The following is a 25,077-nucleotide window of genomic DNA, read 5'->3' as shown; positions in this document are numbered from 1 at the left end:
TCCGAGAGGTTGTGCCCGACATAAGCCTTTTTTGTGCTATCAGCGTTATCCAGTTGGACGGGATCAAGATCTTCTACAGTTGCTTTGCAAGCTTCTACGACGTCTGGGTCTTTGATGGCCTCTACTTGTACATCGGGTTTGGTTCCCGACATGGCTGATTGCTATGCCTCCGCACTTACCCCTTTTAGTTGTTTGGTGTGTGTGCAATCTTGGGCGATCCGGTAGCATTCTTGGGCGGTGCATGGCTCGCCTCGGATGCTGAATATCCCCTATGGGGTGGGAAATTTGATTACTTGATAGAAACTTGACGGGACGATTCGCATGGCGTGTATCCACAAACGTCCTATGATGGCATTGTAGGTTGTTTCCTGATTCATGACGTGGAATGTCGTTTCCAGGGTGACTCCTCCTGCCAGGACGAGTAGCACTATTTCCCCAGATGTTCGCTCACTGCATTATTAAAACCCGTTAGTGTTATGCAATGCGGTATTATTTTGTCCTCGAGCCTCATCTGCATGATAACTCGTGGGTGAACAATATATATGTCGCTTCCGTCATCCACCATTATTTTTTTTACATCGGTATCCGTGATGCGTAAAGTTATAACCAAAGCATCATAGTGAGGGAAAGACAAACCGTCGGTATCCGACTTATCGAAGACAATACTATCTTCTAGGTCGTCATACCGTTCGTGGGCAATCGTTCATTTGAGTTTATATGTGGTGGTGAATTTCACATAGTTGATTATCGTGTTGTCGCTGACGCCAATGATCATTTGTATGATACGAGCTGGTGATAGTGGTTTTGGAGGTCCTTGAGGTTGATCGCGCCCACGAGCGAAATTGGCCCGTCCTCGGTCACTCAGCAGTTTTTTCAGGTATCCCTGGTTTAACATTCTTACCACTTCTTGTCGCATACCTATGCAGTCTTCGGTCTTGTGTCCTCTTTCCTATTAGAATTCACACAAAACGTTCGACCTCTTGGTGCTCGGATCCGACTTCATCTTTTGCGGCCATTGCACCTTCGTGCCGAGCTTTTCCAGTGCATACACTATTTCTGAAGGAGAAACACAAAAGTTATGAGCAGATAACAGTGGAGGCTTACCTCTTTCGTTTCGAGGTGGTGCGGTATGTCGAGGCGCGATGTCTGCGTGTCGCAGAGGAGGCAGATTGAATGTTCGAATATAAGGCTGATGTCTTTCTTGATTGAAACGTGGTAGTTGATCCCTTCGACCGTCGTTGCGGCGATCTCTCCTTGTCTCAGTCTGGACCGATGTTAATCACTGGAACATGCCGTTCTGGTCATCCTCGTCTGCCTCACTTCGGCACAATAGGCATTGTGGATCTCTTCCCACGTGGTAAGGGGGTACTTCATGAGTCTACTCAGTAGTTTTTTAGTTGCTTTTGACCCGTTTCTGTTTAGCCCTTTTTGAAATGCTGCTACTGCCATCCCTTCTGACACGTTCAGTAGGCTCATCCTTACCCTATTGAATCGGGCTAGGAAATCCCGAAGTCCCTCACCCGTCGTTTGCCTAACGACGAAGATATCATTGACCCTAGCCTCTGCCTTTTTCGCTTCCGTATGAGTGGTGACGAACTTATCTTCCATCTCTTCAAATGTTGATATCGATCGTGCTGGTAGTTGGGAATACCATGTCAACGCTCCCCCTGTCAGAGTTTCGCCGAATTTTTTCAATAGTACAAACAACACCTATTTTTTTGATAGATCGTTACCTTTTATTGCGGTAACGTAATGGATTAAGTGATCCTCCGGGTCCGTGATGTCATCATATATTTTCAAATATGGCGGCAATTTCAAGGTCTTTGGAATAGAATGGGGAGCTGTCTTTTCGCTATATGATTGTTCGACGAATCGGCCCACATCGCATTTTGGTAACAACTTCGGAGCACCTGGTATTTTGTCAACCCTCTCCTGTTGTTCCTTCATCTGATCACGGAGTGTTTTGTTCTCATTTTCCATCTCTTCCATTTTCTTTAAGATGGTCGTAAGTGCATCGTTGCCTGTATCAGCAATAGTACGGGTGTTACCTGTTCGTGTAGTGTCTGGCTCATCGGCAACAACTGCGATTTCTATGGGTAATGTGTCTTCGATATCTCCCTGAATGGGTTTCTCGAGCATGCTGCTCAAGGTGTTTGTTAGCCATTCTTCTAATAGCTTTTTCACGGCCGGTGGTGCTTCTCCTACTGCATATGTTGAGGTTTCCCTCTCGCGCGAGACCGTTAGACCTTCGTGTAGAGGAGGTGAGATTTCTCCCTCAGGTGTAGCACTTGGTGCTGCGTTTTCGTTGTCTTCCCCACTGGCTTCATTGAGGGAATTCAGTAGGTTGTTCATGACACCTACTATTGCCTTTAGCCTTGCTTCTCTCTTTCCTGCTATTGTTGGCCTTTATGGAGCTAAAGAGAGGTGGTTATTTTTTTCAAGAATCTAGATGAAAACTACGATTTCACCTATAGAAATCCCCACAGACGGCGCCAAATTATTTGACACAAAAGATATAAGGATCTATTTGGACAAATCAATCAAAAAAATAAAGAGGTAAATCTTAGCTAAGTCTAATAATCTCTCGAATGAAAGATAGTTAAAGAAAAGTATCGATGATTAGAATTCTTCAATTGTTTGTATGAGTAAGTTTATAGCCAGTCTATCAAATTCGGAGAGGCTTTACAAGATTGTCGTTTGCTATATATATAAAGAATGAAAAACCCTTTTAAGCTATAAAAGATAAATCATAACGAATATTCCAAGTATCCACTAATGGGTCTGTATTATTACAAAGGTCGTACAATCTCATGTTTGTCTAGAGGTCGTCCTCCACTGGACGTCAGGTTATGAGGACCTCGCCGTTCGTCGTACTCATCGACGGTTGTAGTCGTTCAAATTTGGACCCATACAAAACTAATCTTGATAAATTCTATAGACTAAATGTGAATTTTATTGTGATGCTAACAAGGTAAAGATCTAACGAGTCTTTTATTTTTATTTTGTGCTTGAAAATTTTGAATTTTGCTAGCTTAAACCAGCAACCAAATTACTAGCGAGGAAACCATAGTTTGATTCTTTAATATTGTGGTTCGACCGTTTCATAGTTTGTAATAGGTTAACATATGCAACAAAGAAAATTCTTTATAGCTTTTCTAAACTTCAGTCTTCACGTATTTTTCTTACAGTAGTTAGAAGACGGACAAAAATTATATTATTGACCACTAACCAGCACAATTTTAATTATACCATCATAGACTTCAAATTTATCAAATACTTTGAGAAGATCACTAAGCTGCAGATTTGTTCTGATCAATCTTGAATCAGTCTATTTATGTCACAGACAAGATAGCTCGGCATTTATGTGCAAATACTACAGTTATATTTTTTCAGTAGCACGTAGCTTTAGATTCTCTTTTCCTTCAAATTTTTTCTCTCTTTCTGTTTCCTCAAAGGGATTTGAGGTTAGGGTGGTAAATAAAATAAGCCCATGGAAATAATTACTAGAAAAAAGAAAGAAAACTATCTCATTTAAAATTTCACTAGTTTTCTTGTTTATACTATGTAGTTCATTATATTTTTCAAGCAATCTCCACCGGATCGACTTTGCCTTTTTAATAGTTTTTACTGGTTGATTCAAAGATTTGAGAACAGAAAGCAAGCAGCTTTCAAAGAAAAATAACAAATATTATGCAGATGTTACTTCGAGGCTTTTCCTTTGGATGCTTGGAGCCATAGTGATCCACACGTTGGTTTTAATTTGCTAGTTGCGTCTGAAACCAAAACAAAAATCGCAGTTAAAATAAACCTTTCTACAACAAAAACCTTAACATGCCTTGAGAAATACCAGCTCAATTTTTGCCCCAAACAATGCCAAAGCAAGACTCTGAATACATAAAAATTATTGACAATCCAAGATATGTGGCTCAGGAATATTTCTTCAAATTCTTTCCCAGTTTAAGTATGTAGTATGAGTGTTTTAGAGACACAAAATACAAATCTGCTTATGACTTTTGCACGATGTAATTCCATAAGGCCCTGAAGCCTGATAAATGTTACTAAATCAAAGGGCTAACAATTATTCATAATTTAAAAATAATAGTATCCATAAATGAACTAACAAAGAAATATACTAATATTGCTTAGCTTCTTAAAAACTTTAAAAGAAAATAATGAGCCTTGTCACTAGTATACAATCTACATGATCAGTTCTAAAAAAAGTATTCATAAGAAATGATTTGAGATTCCAGGAACATTTTCGTGAAGGAGAACAATCACTTTCCACACTGACCATTTACTATTTGAATATAAATGGCCCAAATGGCAATCAATTCCTGTCTGAAACTCTGGATGCTAGAAGAAACTGATGTACTCTACTGTTTGGTAAATACTTACTTGTACCCAATTTTTACACCATGTAATCCATAAAAAGGTGTTCCTAACCACACCCAAAACAAAGAAAAAAACAAAAGAAGAACATAAGCATGCAAATATTAAGGACTTTGCATGATGCATGGTTTCATGGAAAGACAAGTTGGCCATTTAAATAAATATAATTGAAGAAAAATAAAGACCATAATAATTATAAAGGATTGAAAATATTTTTGAACATGAATCACTACAAGGAAGGATGAATAGTGTGGATTGCTATGGCAATGTGATGCAATACATGAAGCATTGACATGTAAGAAAAGACTTCTAGGTAGAATAGGAGAGGGGACTATAGGGCTTCCGTTCTCTTTCCTTTCAAACGAATGAAGCCGATTTCTCTTTCTAAATTTTGTTTGCAAGAGTGCATTCATTTTGAGAAGGGATGAATTGTTAAGTGATTGGAGTATAATGAGAAGGGGACTGCACATATGACGAGCAAATAGAACTAGTCATAGGTCTGGAAGTGGCCCAAAATCTTCAAATCGGGACATGATTTGAACACCATAGAGAAGTGATGCTGAATTAACTACTACGTCTCCCCAAAAACCTTCCACTGAATATGATAATTTTAGGTTATTTTCCTCTAAGGTGAGAATTAACACATCATTATCAATTTTTTTATAAGTCATATCATTGGCACTAATTGACAGCGGTATGCATGAACTATCCTCTCAAACTCATACTGGAGAATGCGTTTGTCATGACCCACGTTAGGTAAGCCAACGGTGAACTATCAATCCAATTATTCACTTTATTATTTTTGAAATCATAAGTTTTATTAAGTAAAGAATCTGATACATTAAATCATGAATACTTATAATATTAGTAAGATATAAAATAAAAGATAACAATATCAAACCGAACCATAAATAACCACTAGAGTATCCCAAGACTCAGTGTCAATAGTGCATGAGCATTACTAAAGGAGTACAATAATAATACAACATATGTCTGGAATATAAAATAGATAGGATAAAGTAAATAAATAAGATGGAGACTCTAAGGGCTACAATGTTTAGCATAGAATACAGCTCACCATAAAGTCCCCTCAGCAGCTGCACCTACGTGCCAAGATGACCATCAAAGGAACCTGTCAAATCCTGCACATGTAGTGCAGAAGTGTAGCATGAGTACGTAAATCAATGTGTATCCAGTAAGTATCTAGCATAATCCCGGAGAAGTAGTGACGAGGGGTCAACATCGACACTTACTAGTGGTCTAATAAATAAGATGCAAGAATCATAAGCATACATGAAATACAACGAGATCAATAGAATAGGAAACAATAATCAACATGAGCTTTTAACGAAATATCAATTTAAAATTTTCATATAGCACATGCCATCTCAACAAATAAGCATCGTCAAACAAATATATGATCTCCGGTCACGAGGAATATCGTGTAATTTCAAAGTCCACAATCAAGAGGGTAATCTTGTGGGTATTCAGACTCCTAGCGATTTTACGCACGAATTATGTCGAGGTCGTTCGACCCGATCATATAGTCGTGTACATACATTGCCGAGGTCATAGGGCCCGATCCATTGATGCATCTCATATATACATATATTATCGAGGCGTTCGACCCGATCCTTGGGAAGAGAAGAAACTTATCGAACTACGGACTACGTGTTTGCAGTATAAAAACAGGAATGTAAAGTAATCATGACTTTTATCAATTTTCGAATATCTTGCCAACAACTCAAGGTAATGAGAATTGATCTTAACATGATCTCTAATCACATTTTACTTATAAGTCTTGGGTAATTAAACTAACAGGTTGAATTCAGATAATACAATTATTGTATGTTGAAGTCCTAAGTCTACCCAGACATAAACATGATATTAGCTACATATGGATTCCCGTCATCTCGTGCTTACATGGCCCCCACAACAAGTAGCACATAACGAATACACACCTACGGGGTAGTTTCTCCCTCACATGGTTAGACAGGAGACTTATCTCGCTCTGAAGTTCTATTACCGACTCAAATGCCCCCTAACACCTCAACCAATGCCCATCGATCTGAAACTAGTCAAACAATGAACAAATCAATCAAAATATACCCCACACTCATAGTTAATTAATTTATTACATTTTCCAACTCCGCTCGAAAAGTCAACCCTCGTGCCAAACACCACTAACTCAAATATATAATTCCATGTACAATTTTGTGGTCAAAATCCAAAAATATCAAATTATGGGTTTCTTAAAAAAAACTCACAATTTATAACAATTTTCATGTTTAAATCCTTATAGAATCCATGTAATTAACTTACAATATGTGTGAATTACTTACCTTGCCATAGATGATGAAATCTCCTCTTGAAGAGCTTCAAATACCGCCAAACCATGTGAGAAGTGGAAGAAATGAACCCAAACCCGAAATAAAATAAGTTTTCCCAGCAATTCACTTCTTCACGATCGTGGACAAGCCCTCGCGATCGTGAAGACCAACCTTGACCAACTGCCAAATCGTTCTTCGCGAACGTGACACACTGGTCGCGAACGCGATGGTCAACTCCATAGTCCCTACGCAAACGCGACCAAACTCTCGCGAACGCGTAGGACAAATCACCTAGTGCCCCTTCCCGCCTAACATTCTACGCGATTGCGGCCTCTCCCTCGCGATCGCGGTACACTACCGCCCAAAGCTTCGCGAACGCAAAGTAAGCACCAGACACCAGAAACAACAGTCCAAACATGGCGAAATGGCACGCAGCCCATCCGAAAATCACCCGAGGCCCCCGAGACCCTGTCCAATCATACAAACTAGTCGCAAAACATGATACAAACTTGCTCGAGGCCTTAAATCACACCAAACAACATCTAAACTACGAATCGACGATCAAAACCCTTATTTCAACTTTCAAACTTCGCCGAACGCGTCCGAATTACACTTAAACATTTCGGAAATGACGCTAAATTTTACGTGCAAGTTACAAATCACAATATAAACCTATTCTGAGGATTGAAACCCCAAATAGACATCAATAACATCAAAATCCACTTCAAACCAAACTTAAAAAATTCTAAAATTTTCAAATTGCCAACTTCCCATAATAAGCGCCGAAATGTTCTTGGGCCACCCGATCTCTACCCGAACATACGCCCAAGTCCGAAATCATCATATGAACCTATTGGAACCTTCAAATCTCGATTTCGAGGTCATTTACTCAAAAGTCAAACCTTGATCAACTCTTCCAACTTAAAGCTTCTAAAATGAGAAATTTCCATCCAAGTCAACTCCGAAATTTCCAAAATCCAATTGCGACTACGCGTACAAGTTATAAAACATGAATTGAAACTACTCAAGACCTCAAACAGCCGAACGACGCACTAGAGCTCAAAATGACCGGTCTGGTTGTTACAATCTCTCCCACTTAAATATACGTTCGTCCTTGAACGTGCTAAGAACTACTTCGCAATTGCCCAAATCACTATTTGACACCTCATGCATCCTCCCGTGTTACCACAACCCATGTGAGCACATTAGCTCGAGCCAGAGAACTCCTAGAATGGGATTCCCCTTATGTGATATCCTAACTAGTACCAGTCTAACTAAGAGTCATCTGCTAGGCCAGCTACTGAAGATCCTTCCTGCTACCTTGGCCCACAAGCCTTAGAACCGAATTTTAGCAGCCAAAATTCTCTACGAGACATGATTCTAACATACAAATACCGTAACAACCTCAACACGCTGTACCAAAAATGATCATGAACCCAACTAAAAACAATTATAATGTATAAGTTGTTCTAGTAATTGAACTAAAAAAAGAAAAAAAGAAAAAAAAAGGACAAACTCTATATTATATCTGTTATTTTTAAAAAAGGTGAACAAATATTTTTATATCAATTATCTTTTTTTATTATATAAAAAAGAAGAATAATAAAAAGAGCAAAAAATAATAATAAATGAAGTTAGACTATGAAGAGAAAAAGAAAAATAAAAGAAAAAAGGAGTTAAATGAAATTAGAAAAGGAACAACAAATAAAGAAATAAGCAAAAGGAAAAAATAAACAAAGATGGAGCCAAACTAAGTGTGAAATAAATTATGGTAAAAATAATAATAAGATGGCTTGGGAAAAAAAATAAATGAAAAGAAAAAGTGAAAAAAGGAGAGAAGAAAACGAGAAAAAAGAGAAAAGAGAAAAGAAAAGAAGCAGAGAAATAAAAAAGAAAAGGAGAAAAAAGAGGAAATTACCCACAAAAGTTTATGTGAGTAGGAAATGTAATTAGTTTGATTGGCAGAAAGTAAATAGATAAGGAAGGGTAAATAATTTTATTGTTGTGTACAACTATGTCAATCACCCTTTAATTAAAGGTTGAATGTGCTATGTGGAATATTACAAAGACTAGAAAAGAAATTAAGCAATATCTCAAGGACCAAAATTACTATTTTTCCTAATTTTTTTTGAGATTTTTCTGATTGTAGCTTGTAGCCCTCACAGCAATTGAGTCCCCACTCCATCACCAGCGTCGGTCGCACGCATGAGGAGTCACTCTCCACGTACGAACCCACTCCACTCTCATTGGTTCCCACTGATGAGCCAGCCAGTCCCAGTAACCATTTTTAATTTCTCAAAAATCTCAAATCTACCTCCATTCAACAACACCAAAAAGATTTTATTTTATACACAGCAGCCAAAATCCACACTCTGTCATGGCAAAGGCTTAGCTTTTTCTCTGTGTTACTCTAACTTAAATTTTACAGCTCAAACTTCAACCTTTTTGTGTATCACTGTGAAATGAACGTTGGGTACTCACTTGCAGATTGAATCTAGCATTTTCAGGTACTGCTTTTGCGCTTTTTTGTTATGTTTAGTGTATTATAAAGCTTTTAATTTTCAAAAAATTTGTTGGATTGTACTGAGTGCTTAGACGGGTGTACTTGGTTTTGTCCTTTTGGCGTTTAGGGGGTCGTGGGTTTTCATTTTTGCATTTTCAGGTTTGGGTTTTGGTTGTGCTTGTGTTAGTGTATTGTATAAAGCTTTGATCTACTGAGTGCATTAATGGGTGTACATTGGTTTTGGTATTTGGTGATTGTGGGTACATTGGTTTTGGTATTTGGTGATTGTGGGTTTCATATTTGCATTTTCAGGTGTTTGATTTTGGTTTTTTATATGTTAGTGTGTGTATAAAGATCAGATTTTTTGTTGAATCTTTTGTTTGGATAGAACTTAATGCTGTGATTGGTGTACATTGGTTTTGGGGTTCTATACATGTGTCTGCTTTTTGTGAGAATGCTGAAATTCTGTAGTTTCAGTTGAAAAAAGGGGTGAGCGTGTTCTGGATGAAGTGGAAATGGTGCTCTTAATGCTCCTATGTTTGGTCAAGATCAAGCATGTAATTGGTTTTATTTTTTGTCAGGAAAGAAGCAGTAAAGGTTTAAAATTTCTCACTTTTAGGACTCTTGGAACTGGTACATGTTAGAAGGTCGTTATGTTAGGATCGAAATTCTGGATAGTGCGGGATTAGACAAAACAAGTAAAAAATGATGTTACATAAAGCATATAAGGAGGCACAAACATTACGTGGTTCGGTCAAAAAGACCTATGGCCATGTGCAGAGAGGATCAGTTCTATATATCAAAAAGTATACAAAAGAGCATGCAAAACTAGAGATAACCATAATTAACCCAAAAATAATCAGAGAGAATAATCTTACACAAAACACTCACAAAGAGGTTCAAACAAGTATTCTCCCACCCTTAACTCTTCCACAGAATATTCTCTATTTTGATACAAGAGAAAACACCAAAATTGTTCTTCTCAATTTCTTAATGATGTGTCTAAAGTGAGAGGGAATTGACCCTAATTTTTTTTTGATAAGGTAAATTGTATTAATCAAAAGGAGAAAAACTCCCGTGTACAAGAAGTATACCAAAAAGTAGAGAATTTACATAAGAACATGATTATCTACAAAAGACGCCCGATCTTCGGAATTGACCCCAATTCTAAGAAAAGGTTTGGGCAATTAGCCAACAATGCTTAAAATGTTTGACCAAATATTGGGCAACAGTGCTTTCATAAAAAGGCCAAGAAATAGATCATGACATGACGTTACAAATCTCTATATTAGCATAGTTTTGGTTGATATAGTAAATTTATTTCACCTTCACAAAAGCAGAAAGGAAAACAAATCAAGCAACTTAGAACGGATAATGACTTGGAATTCCATATTGATGAATTTAAGACGTTTTGCAAGAATGAAGCAATTGCTCGACACTACACTACTAAGATGTGATGTTGCTCCAGAAGAACTCATGTGTGTCCTGTGGAAGGAATGAAAAAGGAAAGTTTTGAAGGAACAGAGAACGATTATGTACATTTAAGGAAAAGCCTCTCGTTCCTAGTTTTCTTTTTGTGCACCCATGAAGTTCCAATGTGCAGAATATTGGTGTCTTTAGTAGAGAATCATATGATGTTACAGATTTTCTACTTTTTGGCATACTGCTTGTGTTCGGAGATCTGCCCATTATTGATAGAATTATTTATCTTATTAAAAAGATGACGCCTCAACAAAATATTGTGGCAGAAAGGATGAACAAGACTCTTTTGGAAAGAGCTCGCACATGATCTCAACTGTTAGGTTGATCCATGACTGTTTAAGCAAAAGCCATTGCAACAACTTGTTATATTGTCAATCATTCTCCCTCTGCACCTTTGTACTTTGATAATCCAAAGAAAAAAATTAGATAATCCTGCTAATTATTTCGGCTTCAACATATTTGGTTGCCCAAATACAAGTATGTAAATCCATCAAGGATGCAAATAGTGTCAGCCATGTTCCCTGCACCTTTGAAGCCATTGCAACATCTTGTTATATTGTCAACCTTGCTCCCTCTGCACATTTGAAGACTCCGATGAAAGCATGATTTGTTAGTCTTGCTAATCATTCCGGCTTCAAAATATTTGGTTGCCCAACATACATGCATGTGAATATATTTGTTAATCTAGATTTCATTTGTCCTATTAATAATAACACTAGTATGTGCAAGTAGCATTCTTTTCAAACTTGTGGCAGGTGGCAGGGACTATTACTCTCTTAATGACAGACTCAAAATCAGTACTCTTCTTCCCTGATTCATGCTGTTCATGTATATTTCTGTCGTTAAGCTGAATTTCGCAACTAATTTGTTCTCCGTATTCTACAATATATGTGCTCTGAACCTAGTGCAAAATTTACTGACATGATTTGGTAATCCAGTAAGAGTCTTGGGTCGCAATAAAGCATTATGGAAGAATAGTAATATTCTTGGAATGAACATCCTACTCTATGTTTGAGAAGTTATGTCTACATTGCGAAATGTAGTCTTCACATCATGTGTATGATTCCGGGGGACAATTTAATGTTCTCAACGTAGTTTTTGCAAGACAAGTGTCAACTGCATGTCAATGTAGTTGAACAATTGGAAATAATATGCACCGATCTGTGAGAATTATCTGTAGATTCGCTGTTTATGTTTTTCTATGTTATTTCAGTTATAAAAGTTGCCTTGATCATAACAGGATTCTTTCTAATATCTTTTGCTGTGTTTGTGTTCCTCCAGGGAGCATTTCTCGTTTTTCATTGCTGGTTTCTTGGTGTCACATCTTGTTCACTGTATGTCCAAGGGAACTGCAGCGCAGCGTAGTCTGTCAGATGTTCTTCAGTAGCCTTATTATGCTTGACCTGCGCCGAGATGGGCGGCTTCTCTTTGAAAATTCGGGAGCTGTTGTTTTCAAGTGTGCTGCTGCTTTGCATTTTCTCAAGAGTTGCGCTAGCTCTCAGTCCTGATGGTGCGATGTCACACCTTTCTTCAGTATTTCTTACTTGATTTGTCTATATAGGTTACAGGCTAGTCACCCGTGTATTTCAGTTGATGAGAGTATGTCGAGAAATATAACATGCTTGATCCAGTTGATATAACAGGTTTCGTTCTTTGGTCAGTTTTCTAAATCAAGGACAAATCTCTGTTATTTAATAAAGTAGATCGCAAGGTGATTGTCCGTTGGAACTTGTTAGCCTCTAGTAATTGGATATTTTCAGTCTTCTGATGCTGTTGAGTTTCTTTTCCGTTGTTACGTAAAAAAATTACGTGAATGTAATGCTGATACTGCCGCACTTGATAATGGATGTGTGTAATCTGAAGCTTGTTCCATATTGTAAGAGTTACACTTTAGTCCACACTTTAAACTTTTCCACATCTTCGCAGGTCAAGCGCTTGTCAACTTTAGGATCTCAGTACTTGGTTCAGATGGTGTTCTTAAGCAGTGGAGACCAGAAGATTCGGACCCATGTGGCTGGAAAGGAGTACTTTGTGACCCAAAATCAAAGAGAGTTATATCATTGTGAGTATCTGTATTTTTGTTAAAACATCTCTGCCGGTGATGGCATTGTTGCGGTTCTAGTTATTTTTCTATTTTCACATATTATTTTGGGCTCCATAATTCAGAAATAGAAATATTTTGATATAAAATTACACTAAATAAATGCTGAGAACCCTCAGTAGTTGGGAAGGTAATTTCTGGATCAAATTGGATTTTTGATCTTGTAGAACTGAATTGCAGCTGATCTTGACAATACGTGGAAGCGTTTTTGATTGCATTATGTTGCATTTCTGTAGGGCTGATTCTCTAGCACTGTTTTACAGTTGCTACTTGTCAAATGGCCTGGATTTAGTATCTTCACCGAATATCCCTACAAAACATTATCTCTAAGCAATTTTGTATCTATCATGCGAGTAACTACCCGACATTTTGTATTTAACTAATAAGAGACTAATTTAATACTAATACTTGACACTGACCTAACATTCTAACGGACTGATACTTTACTTCTAATGTAGCCTTTTACGTATTGAAATCTACTATGTGAACTACTATAATTGTTTTTTCTTTTATCATTCAGAATCCTCCCTGATCACAAGCTCAGTGGATCTATATCGCCAGATATCGGGAAGCTAGACCAGTTGCAGTTTCTGTATGCTTCCATTTCCTTCTGTTCACGTTTCTATTGTTGTCAGTCCCACTATACTATGCTAACACAATCTACCGAAATGCAGAGCTCTTCATGACAATAATTTCTATGGGACAATACCTCCTGCATTGGGAAATTGTACAAAACTGAAATCTTTGTAAGTTATGCAATGCACTTCTTTGGCGAAACCTGCATATCTAATTCTCTTCATTTATTGAGGTGCTTGAGTTTCTGCGATATGCACTTGAGTGAATAGAAAGAACTTCAACATAGTTTACATGCTATTTGAGGATTCCCTGCGGATACAATATCCCTATCCTCAGCTCCCAGAGTCCCACCTCCCATCTCCTTCTTCCCCGTAACCTCACTATCATCTGAATCGTACTAAGCCTGAACCACACCATATTCCCATGACTCAATTTTAGGAGGAAGTTGCATTACTTAACCCTGGAATTCTATGATCAGTTTGTTTATTCGTAGAATTTATGCTTTGTATTATGGTTGATCCTCCTTTTGCTAAGTAATAGCGATACTTGTACAAATGGTAAAGCTGGCATTCTGTTTTATGGAGTTCGAGCATAAAAAAGTTGAGTGCAAAATTCAATATCTTTATAAAGAGTTGTCCACATTTTATCATCACACTCTTTCTAGTTCATGTATAAGATTAATCACTTTATCTCCTTTCATATTGCAAAACCAGCTTGGTATTGCTAGATGTTATAGTCCTTGTTATGCTACTAATCTTGATATGTAAAATAGAACAGACTTAATCCGTATTTCGGTTTGATATGTTCAAGAGAGGTTTGAGCGGCTTTTTTGTTGGCTTTGTTTTAGAATTTCAAATTACAAAGTTATTACTGTACAAGTTAGCTAATTTGTTAGGAATTATAATATTTTATGCAGGTTTCTACAGGGTAACTATTTAAGCGGATGGATTCCTGATGAGTTGGGGAACCTTCCTGAGCTTGAGAATCTGTAAGACTTTGTGTCTCATATTTTGATTCTATTTTCTGTGCATGCTGTTCTGCAGGTCTCAATCTCCTATACGATCCATTCACCTTAATCTGCATAAGTAAGCATGATGCATTTGGACAACATTTAGGTTTCGTGGATGACTGTACCTATGTAACCAAAATATCTATAATTATGTAGACATTCCTCGAATAAAATATACAACCTTTTCCCAATTTTTTTTGACTTTTGACAGTTTGTGCTATCTAACCTAATACCCCGGTGAGCTTACACGCCTTCCGCCATTATAGGGGGAAGGTTCAAGTCCCCACTATGTAATCCCCTACCCCTTTCTCCATCCCCCTCAGCCCAAACAACAATTAAACAAAAACAAAAACTTATTATTGCAATTAGATTCTTGTTGCTCCGTGGTTCTACTACTTACTATCAGCCCTTCTTTAGGTTTTCTTTATCAATTTCTTCCTACCCTTTCATCTTAATGCCCATAATCATGCTTTTGCCTGTCCCTTCATCTTACACAAACTCCAATCCAACTGTATGTTTCCTGTATGAGCTTCTATTCTGCTTGTTACTTTAATTATGCAGGTGTATCTTTCGTATGTTGATTGTTACTACATACAACATTCCATTCTCCTAAATGTCCCAGCCTCTGCCCTGGGATCCTGTCATCTTCCTTGCTAATTTGAACACCCTTCTTCTTGTGCATTTTCCCTCCCTCTAGTATGAAGAGCCTACGAAACGCGAGACAACTGGAGATTCATTTGTTCTATTGTCATGCTCCATTGTCTGGAGTTACTTGTGGGTCTCATGGTGGTGTCATCTTTTATACTTATGCAATTACTGGTAGTCACACTCTAGCATCATTGTGGTATCAGATAACTGGAGGATTTCATGAATTAGCTCTCAGGATTTCTAGTGAAGAGGGACCAACATGTCAACTGATTTTTTTCTCTGTCTGTCATATCTTAGGGATGTGGTTCTTGGAGTCATTAGTGTTTTTCTTTCTAGACCAATACAACCTTTCTTTTAACATTAAAGAGCCAAGAAAAGTCATGCATACTTTACCTCTGTACTCTTCCAGGTAATGGAGAGAAACCTAATTGAGGAATATAAGGCTTTTATGAGCAGTTTATCGTAAAAATAGAGCGGCTTTGACACAGGAAAGAGTGACATTTTACCTTGTGATTTTTACATTTGAGAGCTTGATTTAGTCTGGGTGAACATTTTTTCCTTATAAAAAAGAGCTTGTAACTTCTAATGCAGAACTTATTTATCTGTCTCAATTCTACGCATGTGATAGATTGTTGAGCCTTAGTAATTACTCCTACAGTACAACCAATTGATGTTGGTTTTTAACTTCTGCCAGAGATCTTTCAAGCAACTCTCTTAGCGGAAACATTCCACCATCCCTTGGCAAGCTGAACAATCTTGTCTCTTTGTGAGTGCCCTAAAAGTTTTAACCTGCCAATAACTTAAAGTGCAAAACGTTTATTTGAGGGGTGAGGTTGGGTTACACCTCTGAATTAATATTTTTTGTTCAATGTTTGCAGCAACGTGTCGACAAATTTCTTGGTTGGGCAAATACCTACTGATGGACACCTTGCCAACTTTGGAAATGATTCGTAAGTAACACCTTTACAAAAGTCCCTTCTTGTTAAGTGCATTTGAATTGTCAGAGCATATATGCGATCTGTATTACTTGTCATTTCTTTCCTCAGATACTCTGCCTTGTTTATGTATTTCTCGACACAACCAATCCATGTCTATACCGTTTGCAGCATCGTGTATAGGGAGGGAGGGAGGGAGGGAGGGAGGGGCTGCCCTTTTTATCAGCATCCTTGTGTTGCACAACTGTTTATTTTCAGGAATCCACCAAAAAAGATTGTAACTAATTCTGGGATGACACTGAGGGTGTTGCCTTAATTAGCAATTGCATTTGAAATTAGGATTGAGGTCCATATTCTTGAGAGTCCATAACCACACTGGTTAGTAAAATGTGTATTAGTGAAAAGGAAGTGTATAGCAGTCTTAGCCTTTGATACAACCATATTCGTAAGTAACACCTTTACAAAAGTCCCTTCTTGTTAAGTGCATTTGAATTGTCAGAGCATATATGTGATCTGTATTACTTGTCATTTCTTTCCTCAGATACTCTGCCTTGTTTATGTATTTCTCGACACAACTAATACATGTCTATACCGTTTGCAGCATCGTGTATCAACTCCATATATATATATATATGGAGAGAGAGGGGGGAAGGGAGGGAGGGAGGGAGGGAGGGGCTGCCCTTTTTATCAGCATCCTTGTGTTGCACAACTGTTTATTTTCAGGAATCCACCAAAAAAAATTGTAACTAATTCTGGGATGACACTGAGGGTGTTGCCTTAATTAGCAATTGCATTTGAAATTAGGATTGAGGTCCATAAATTCTTGAGAGTCCATAACCACACTGGTTAGTAAAATGTGTATTAGTGAAAAGGAAGTGTATAGCAGTCTTAGCCTTCGATACAACCATATTCTTGATTAGTACCCATCATTGGAAAGGGGAGTGAGACTTGTAGTGGATTGCATGTGCACAAAATGGCTGCCTGATATGATTTTGACCTAACAATTGTAGTTGACGACTTAAGCACCGATTGGCTTGGTTTTACATGATTTCTGATTTTCGAATTTATGGCAGATTTCTTGGAAATCGTAATTTGTGTGGCCAGCAAATCAGTCAGGACTGTAAAGCTGGAGGTCCTTCATTTTCCCGGTCCCCAGTTGCAGGTAAAGGTGACACATTATCAGCATTAAATCCTAGTCAGATATCAAGTCCAATTTTTTTTGTCTATAAGAGGGCATATATCAATATCCACAGAATCATTTCTCAGATGATTAAGGACTCCTAGTTACAGAATTCTTTGCCCCTTGGCTTAGGTCAAGTGACAAAGGTTGAGGGACTTGTGACTTAGGTCACAGGGTTGAGCCATCCGCCATGCGAATTAAGCCTGGTATTTAATTGGAGAAGTGGTGGAGGGGTGGGCCCATTATCCCTGAGTTTCAAAGGCTGTGGTTGAACCTAAGGATTGGCCCCAGGCATATTTCTCGGTCATAAAAAACAGCTCCTGGTGTTTCGGCCGCCAAAGACAACAACTTGTCCTTTTCTGGATTTCCTATATCAAGTAGACAAAAGAACATGACAATGGTTTAACTGCAGTAATGTCATTGTTGGAAACGAAGCACCTCTATCTTCATAGGAGTTCACATTCTAGATTTCTTTGTTCTTCTAAAAATTAAAGATCTAGCATACATTTTTTTTTGGTAAGTATCTTCGTATTCTTCACTTTTAAGATATGTAAAGGTAATTCATGGTACTGCAACATCTACGACATGTTTTTTGTTTTTGTGTAATTTCTGTTGACTAGAATTTCAAATGATATTTGTGAAGGATTTGTTCATCTGTCAGGCTAACAAGAAAACTTTTTACTTCAATTGGTGGAATCACATAAGTGTGCAGACTTCATAGTTTTAAGCAGCACCATTATATGTTGACAGCATGACTTGATGAAATAGTTACTTGTCATTGGACGTGTAGCCTTTTCTACTGCTTTTTAATTTCCCTGTTTTCTTTCATCGTTTGTTTCACTTCCTTCCATTCATGTTTCATGGTGAATCTCATACTTCTTTCCATGTTTCTCAGCCCAAAACCAAAGTAAGAATGGTCGACTACTGATAAGTGCATCTGCCACTGTGGGTGCTCTGCTATTGGTGGCACTGATGTGTTTCTGGGGCTGTTTCCTCTACAAGAGACTGGGTAAAAATGATGGCAAAAGCCTTGCAATGGATGTTTGTGCAGGTCTTTATCTAGAACCTATGTGGAAGTTACAATTCTAAAGTTCTTCATCTTTATTTGCTTTATGCTTTTAAATTCCATGTAAAAGGCTTACAATTATTAAATTCTCAGGTGCATCGATTGTCATGTTTCATGGAGATTTGCCCTACTCTTCAAAGGATATCATCAAAAAGCTGGAGACTCTGAATGGAGAACACATAATTGGTTCTGGGGGATTTGGAACTGTATACAAGCTTGCAATGGATGACGGCAATGTATTTGCCTTGAAGAGAATTATCAAGATGAATGAAGGCTTTGATAGGTTCTTCGAGAGGGAGCTGGAAATTCTTGGAAGCATTAAGCACCGATATCTGGTAAATCTGCGAGGATATTGCAATTCTCCAACATCGAAGTTGTTGATATATGACTTCTTATCCGGAGGTAGCCTAGATGAAGTTCTGCACGGTGAGATATACGTCCTTTGTAAAATGTCCCGGTGCTTAACAATTGGTGAAAATATTTGTTATTTTCCGGATTTAGCACATAAGCTGGGTTTTGCTGAGAATTTCTGGCTTTTCTCTTCTAATTGGCAAATATTTGAGATTTTAGCAATTTTGACTTTTCAAAGCACAACAGGGTTGGTTATCTTCCCTGTACAGCACCTGATTGAACTTAGGGTTGTGTGGCTCAGTTGGAGATAACAAGGGCAATCTACTAACAGTAACAGTAATGGTAATAATATCCTTGGCTAATTAATATGAGCTCACTAAAGTGCCATGAGACGTTTAAACAGTAGACATTCATAAACAGACCAAGTTATTCTCATAATACTTGCCACTTCGATAACCCAATTAAACTGACAGATTTTGTATAAAGAGGTTCATCGAGGACAGAACCGGATAAATTATGATAAGGAATCACTTTGTACTGCTATTTTGATTGATCCAACCAGTGAAATATTGTATCAAAAAGTCTGGCAGATTGTATGGACAGAAGGGAATGCTGTAAAAGCAGTGTTTGATATGCAATTGATTGGAAAAGTATTGTCAGCCTTTGGAGAAAGTTTCTGAATGGCATTGACTAAGCTTTGCGTTTGTTGTCCTAATGCAGCTCTAAACGTACATGGATTAGTACCCATTGGCTTGGTTGCATAAATCTCTTACCTTTTAATCTAAGTAATAGAGTAGAATGGTTTACACATTTGGATGGTGCAGATGTCACTCTGGAATGTTTTTGTGTCTAGGAAATTTAACTGTTTGTATCTTTAGAATAATGGAGAGTAACTTCCTAGCTAACCAAGAAGCTCTGATGGCACCAAAGAATCTGTTAGTGCGTCATTGATGTTTCATATGTGCTCTATATTTATGTAAATACTGCTGTAGAACTTTGAATATAGACATCCTTTTTATAAGTAACTTTTAATTTACACTTGAACTCCTTTGGTTTAGTTTACCAGTTAGCTAGCTTGCAGCGCTATCCTTTGCAGCTATTGTGCCTCAGAACCACATTCATACATACATGACAGTACAGTAGTAATGTTTAGCTAATTTTTATCCATAGTTTTGGTATGTATACCAAGCAAAAAGAAAAAAATGAATTGTCAAAATGGTTGAGTATCTCGTTGATTCGGTGTTCTTCTATCCAATAAAGTAACAAAATGACCGTCATGTTAGGAATGTGGAAAGTGACATGACATTTGCTTTCAGCGTCTAGGGCGGAAAGCAAAGAGAACAACAAAAAAGATGACATTCCTTTAAGCTAGTTCATCTTCTTAAATTGCTATTGCTGTTCAGATTATTTGTATCTCCAGGGTAGAGAGTTTTAGATTTGGCTATTGTTTTCGGTTCCATAAAAAAATCGTTTTTGACATCTTATTCAGAGAGATCTGAGCAACTAGACTGGGGTGCACGGCTGACTGTAATCATGGGAGCTGCGAAAGGGTTGGCATATTTACATCATGATTGTTCCCCTCGAGTAATCCACCGTGACATAAAGGCTAGCAACATTTTGCTTGATGGCAATTTTGAGGCTCGAGTATCTGATTTTGGACTGGCCAAATTACTCGGAGATGAGGAGTCTCACATCACAACAATTGTAGCTGGCACATTTGGGTATTTAGCTCCAGGTACACCCCATGATTAGACATTTATCTTCATCTTTTATTTAAGAAGTTGTAATTTTAAACTATGCAAGGAATGACTTTCTGTCGCTAGTAATAGTTGAGATTGGGGAGAGAGCTGTCTGGTTTTCCTCTTTCTTTAATCAGGTTTTGCTACTTCTTTTCAAGTACAAGATGGTTGCTGCTTTTGACTGTAGATGTTGCACCCTCTGATTTCTTACATGCTTATTTTTCTTGATATTGACAAAAGATCATATTTGGCCTAGTTGAATGACAGAGGGAGGGGGAGAAAATGGTTCTATTTCAAAGTTTCTCTTGAGGGGCAGTTTTGACGTGAGGCATCGGAAATAATGTTTTAATGCACATCTCTGCTGCATCAAGTTGTAAGATATGATGATTTCATAAAAAATAAGAAGTTGTAACATGTGATGAGAGGTTATCTGGGTGCTTATTAATAAATTATTTACCTTGTAAAAAGAAAGTTCTCCTTGCAGTGCCATGCATAAATCTGATTTTGTATGCTTTCACTTTGGGCTAATGATTTCTGCTGCACTTGAGGTATCTAGTTGTTTGTTGCTTGTTTTACAGCTTATGTGTTTCTTTTCTCTTCTACTTTTTCTTTCAAGAATACATGCAGAGTGGTAGGGCTACAGAAAAGACTGATGTTTATAGTTTTGGAGTTCTGGTTCTTGAAGTCATAAGTGGAAAGCGGCCCACTGATGCATCATATATTGAGAAGGGCTTCAATATTGTTGGCTGGGTATGTTATGTCATTAATGACATCTTACTTCTAATATTTTTAGTTTATTCTCTCTCTTGGTTGAAATTCCTGACATTCTCTTTGCGGGGTAGTTTACTTTATTTTTTAAAGCTACAAATGTGACTATCGCTATTTATTGGCAAGGTTAAGGCTATTGGGAAAATCTGATGAACATATATATAAATCTAATCCATAAGGGTCTAGATAGGATGTCTCCACTGTGATTCAACTCAGAAAGCGTCTTTGTAATTCAAAAGGTATGTGAGAATAGCAAATTAGACAAGAATGGTCTACTTAACTGCAATGATGAAATTTGCTCCTTGAATTAAAGGTGCTAAGGAGAAAAAATGGACGTTCTTCAAGTTGCTAAGTTAATCATCTCTGATATTCTTTTCACTGTAACGAAGTATGTGTTTCTTCCTAAAGCAAGAACATAAGGATGACCTAACATACATAGCATAAGTTGGTGACAACCCAAAACCACTATATAGTGATTGATGCAAAGAGTAAATATTTAGTGAAAAGCTAATCGGTTATCTAAACATAGCTAAATTCATAAATTAGTTTTAATATATGTCACAATTTGATAGTTCGACCTTTATCTGTAGTTATGCACATAATTAATCACGATCTCACTCTTTTTGGCTACCAGAGTCCAAACTGCAGAGATGCATGTGAACTTCACTTGAGGGGTCCCTACTGGGGGCAAAGTTGAAATTACTGAAAGTCTGAAAGAATAACAAACATATATCATCTTAAATGTACTGGGCCTCCTGTAACTATGTAACTATGCATCTTCTTAATGCTTTTCTAATGGAACACCTTGCTTCATAAAAAAAAAACATATATCATCTTAAATGTTTGCACTAAAGAGTTCATTGTAATATTTTGTTTAACTGATGTATCCTTATCCCTGGAAAATGTTGCCTATTGGAGTGCAAGTATCTATCAAAAGCACACATTTGCATCTTGTGAGATCTTAAAGGCGTAAGGCTGAAAAGCTACATTTGCCACTGCCACGTTTTGCCCCAACCTCAATTCCCTTCCAGTTCCTCTTCTCACTGATTTTGCAATTACTGCATTACTCCTTGGGGGTTTGTGGGTGGGGGGTGGGGGGAGATGAGAATGATATTACCAAGGGAAGGAGGTAGAGGGAAGCATGTTGCTGGACAAGTAATTCCAACTTGACCCCTTTAAGTTTTGACGTGATTGAGTGTTTTAAGCTGCAAGTTTGGACACAATAAGCAAAAAGAGGTCGGTTAGTTTCTCAAAGAAAAGCAAAAAAGAGGTTATTAGTTGAGACTGCATAAGGACTGGACTGGGTATGAGCACAAAATTATTATGGTAAAACTTGCACTTGAGACAATCAATAAAGATGGTAATTGTTGAGGTAAAACTTCCACTTGAGACAAACGGTGATGATAGTTGTGCAACAATATAATAGCCCGTTTGGCCAAGCTTCTAAAATCAGCTTATTTTGAGAAGTGCTTTTCTCAAAAGTACTTTTAAAAAAAGTGCTTTTGGTGAGAAGTAGTTTGTGTTTGGCTAATTAATGAGAAAAGCACTTTTGAGCAGTAATTAGTGTTTGGCCAAGCTTTTGAAAACTGTTTCTAAATGTATTTTTCTCAAAAGTGCTTCTCAGAAAAGTGCTTTTGGAGAGAAGCTACTTTTTTCTGCTTCTCCAAAGCTGCTTCTGCTTCTCCTCAAAAATACTTTTTTTCCTTACAAAAGCTTGGCCAAACACCTCAATTTTTGGCCAAAAAAAAGCACTTTTGGCCCAAAAAAAGCTTGGCCAAACAGGCTAAGCAGCAATAGTCTTGGTGGTCATTAATCCATGAAATATATGAGGGACAATAAGGACAAAGTTGAAGCAAAATGAACTAAAGAATGTTAAATAGGAGCATGAGGAATGATGGTGAACCTTATTTTTTCCAGATAGGTAAGGATGGGCAAGAGCCTGAAGGAGAATAATGTTTGTGCACCAAAATAATGTTAACATCTACAACAAATAATAAAAATTTAGTCATCTTAAATAAAGACCTATCATTGTCATATGCACCTGACTAAACTGAATAGTGTCACTGATTAAATCAATATTAAGAGTTCAAAATTTTATCGGTAGTTTTGTTATAGTTTGATCTAATCATGTGAAAACCCAAGACTATTTGGATCATTTGGTAAAACGTCATTCCAATTAACCCTACATCTTTGTGAAAGAATTTTTCACTTTTTGTTGTGAAGTATCCTGCCAGAGTAGGACGAACAGATCATATAGCTGGCATTCCAGGTATTTTATTCAGATCACTGGTCTTCTAAACTCTTGTTATATTCATCGTGCAGCTGAATTTTCTCGCATCTGAGAATAGACGAATGGAGATAGTTGATCCACATTGTGAACGAGTACAGACTGAAAGCCTTGATGCCCTGCTTTCAGTTGCCACACAGTGTGTCTCTTCAAGCCCCGATGACAGGCCAACCATGCACAGGGTTGTTCAGATTCTTGAATCTGAAGTCATGACACCATGTCCAAGTGACTTCTATGATTCAAACTCTGATTGAATGCGCTATTGCTGGATGCGAAGAACGTTAACCTTTGAGTTTTCATCTGCAACTTCATGCAATAAATTGAGGAGTGATGCAAGCATTGGGGTTTCAAGTCTGCAAAGATTCTTTTCTCTACTCTATTTGTCGATTCTTTCTGCAGATTTGTGACAAAAGAACACCATTTCAACTGTCATCATTCCTCAAATTCAGAGTTTCCAGCTAGTTATCACGAGGTTAAGTGTGCTTAATTCTATTTTTGATTTCATCATTTTGCTCTGGTGCATTGAGCTTTTCATTTCGCCAGGGGAACGGAATCTGTACGAGTGGTATGAGCAATCAAACCCTTTTTCTTTCATTTGCTTTTCTGTTTGTAGCCTTGTTATAGTTGTATATGGAAACGATTGAATTGATTTTGCATCTACCTCCTTTTTGTAAATTATGTTTCCCCACAATAGCTGATTTATCAGTTGAATACAAGTATTTTTGTTTTTCTATTTTATTTCTATTAATCTCTTTTGCAGTGGTACTTATTAATGTCATGAAATGAATTATATCGCGTGGAATTTTATGGGGAGCTTCTCATTCTAGTAGTATTAGGCTGTTGTGTTTGGTGTTTGATTGGATGCAGAGTGTAAATAATGTACTACAAGGGGCTACTTTAGCCAGCCAATCTCGAGTCTTGAGTTTCTTATCTCCCTAATTACTACAACTTTCCATGCTACATTTTATTTTATTGATTCCCGGTTTTACTTATTATTTTTTTTGATTTGCACCGGGTGTCCGAGTCTCTTCGAGCCCCGACTATTCCCGGGGTGCATAGGCCCTCGGCAAGGAGTTTTCCGCAATTGCACCACGGTTAATTCAGGTTTTACCCAGTCCGATGGCCCTCAGAAATTGTTTGCACCCAGTGGGTTTCGAACTTGAGACCTTGAAAGGGAGCAAACCCCAAGGCTCAAGTCAATTGCCATCAGGCCAACCACCCCTGAGGGTTTTACTTATTTTCTTGTAGCTGTTTGATTATGTCAATCAGAATAAGTGAAATCCAAAGCGGAACAGCTCTCTTTATGATGACAATTGTCAATTGAAAGTTGCTGGTATTTCCCGTTCCAGAAAAAGAAAAGTAAAAAAACAATCGGTGCATGATTATGAAAGGGAGAAGAAAGACAACCAAATGTAATAGAAAGGAATCTTTATGCTTATCAAGAAAGGCATATTGAAAAGATGAAGGTAACTTTTTAGTTAAAAAGAAAGATTTGAATATCTATCTTAGCTTTGCACATGAAGATAACAACAACAAAAGAAGACCAAGTTACAGTGAATTGAATTGTCTTAATGACATATATTACATGAAAACTGATTGGTTTTAGCCTAATGTGAATTCCTCATCCACTATTCATGGTTTATCTGAAGAAACAAATATAGAAAGGTGAGTTAGGATCATTAGGTAATAATAAGGATTTTGTTGCCTCGTTGA

General features: G+C 37.5%; 1 protein-coding gene across 1 annotated transcript; it reads left to right on the top strand.

The window, feature by feature from the left end:
• Positions 1 to 9,035: 9,035 nt before the first annotated feature.
• On the top strand, positions 9,036 to 24,097 carry LOC104240563 (LRR receptor-like serine/threonine-protein kinase FEI 2). Its single transcript, XM_009795425.2, has 14 exons — positions 9,036 to 9,226; positions 11,986 to 12,214; positions 12,631 to 12,766; positions 13,326 to 13,397; positions 13,480 to 13,551; positions 14,298 to 14,369; positions 15,733 to 15,804; positions 15,917 to 15,988; positions 17,047 to 17,135; positions 18,049 to 18,204; positions 18,313 to 18,645; positions 20,060 to 20,305; positions 20,926 to 21,059; positions 23,400 to 24,097. The coding sequence occupies exons 2-14, from the start codon at positions 12,118 to 12,120 to the stop codon at positions 23,616 to 23,618; spliced, it is 1,770 nt and encodes a 589-aa protein (XP_009793727.1). The 5' UTR covers positions 9,036 to 9,226; positions 11,986 to 12,117; the 3' UTR covers positions 23,619 to 24,097.
• The last annotated feature ends 980 nt before the right edge of the window (positions 24,098 to 25,077 follow it).

The sequence above is a fragment of the Nicotiana sylvestris genome, chromosome 8 (genome assembly GCF_000393655.2).
Source record: "Nicotiana sylvestris chromosome 8, ASM39365v2, whole genome shotgun sequence".
NCBI classification, from domain to species: Eukaryota; Viridiplantae; Streptophyta; class Magnoliopsida; order Solanales; family Solanaceae; genus Nicotiana; species Nicotiana sylvestris.
The sequence above is the reverse complement of the archived record's forward strand: the minus strand, read 5'-3'. Positions and strand labels throughout refer to the sequence as shown.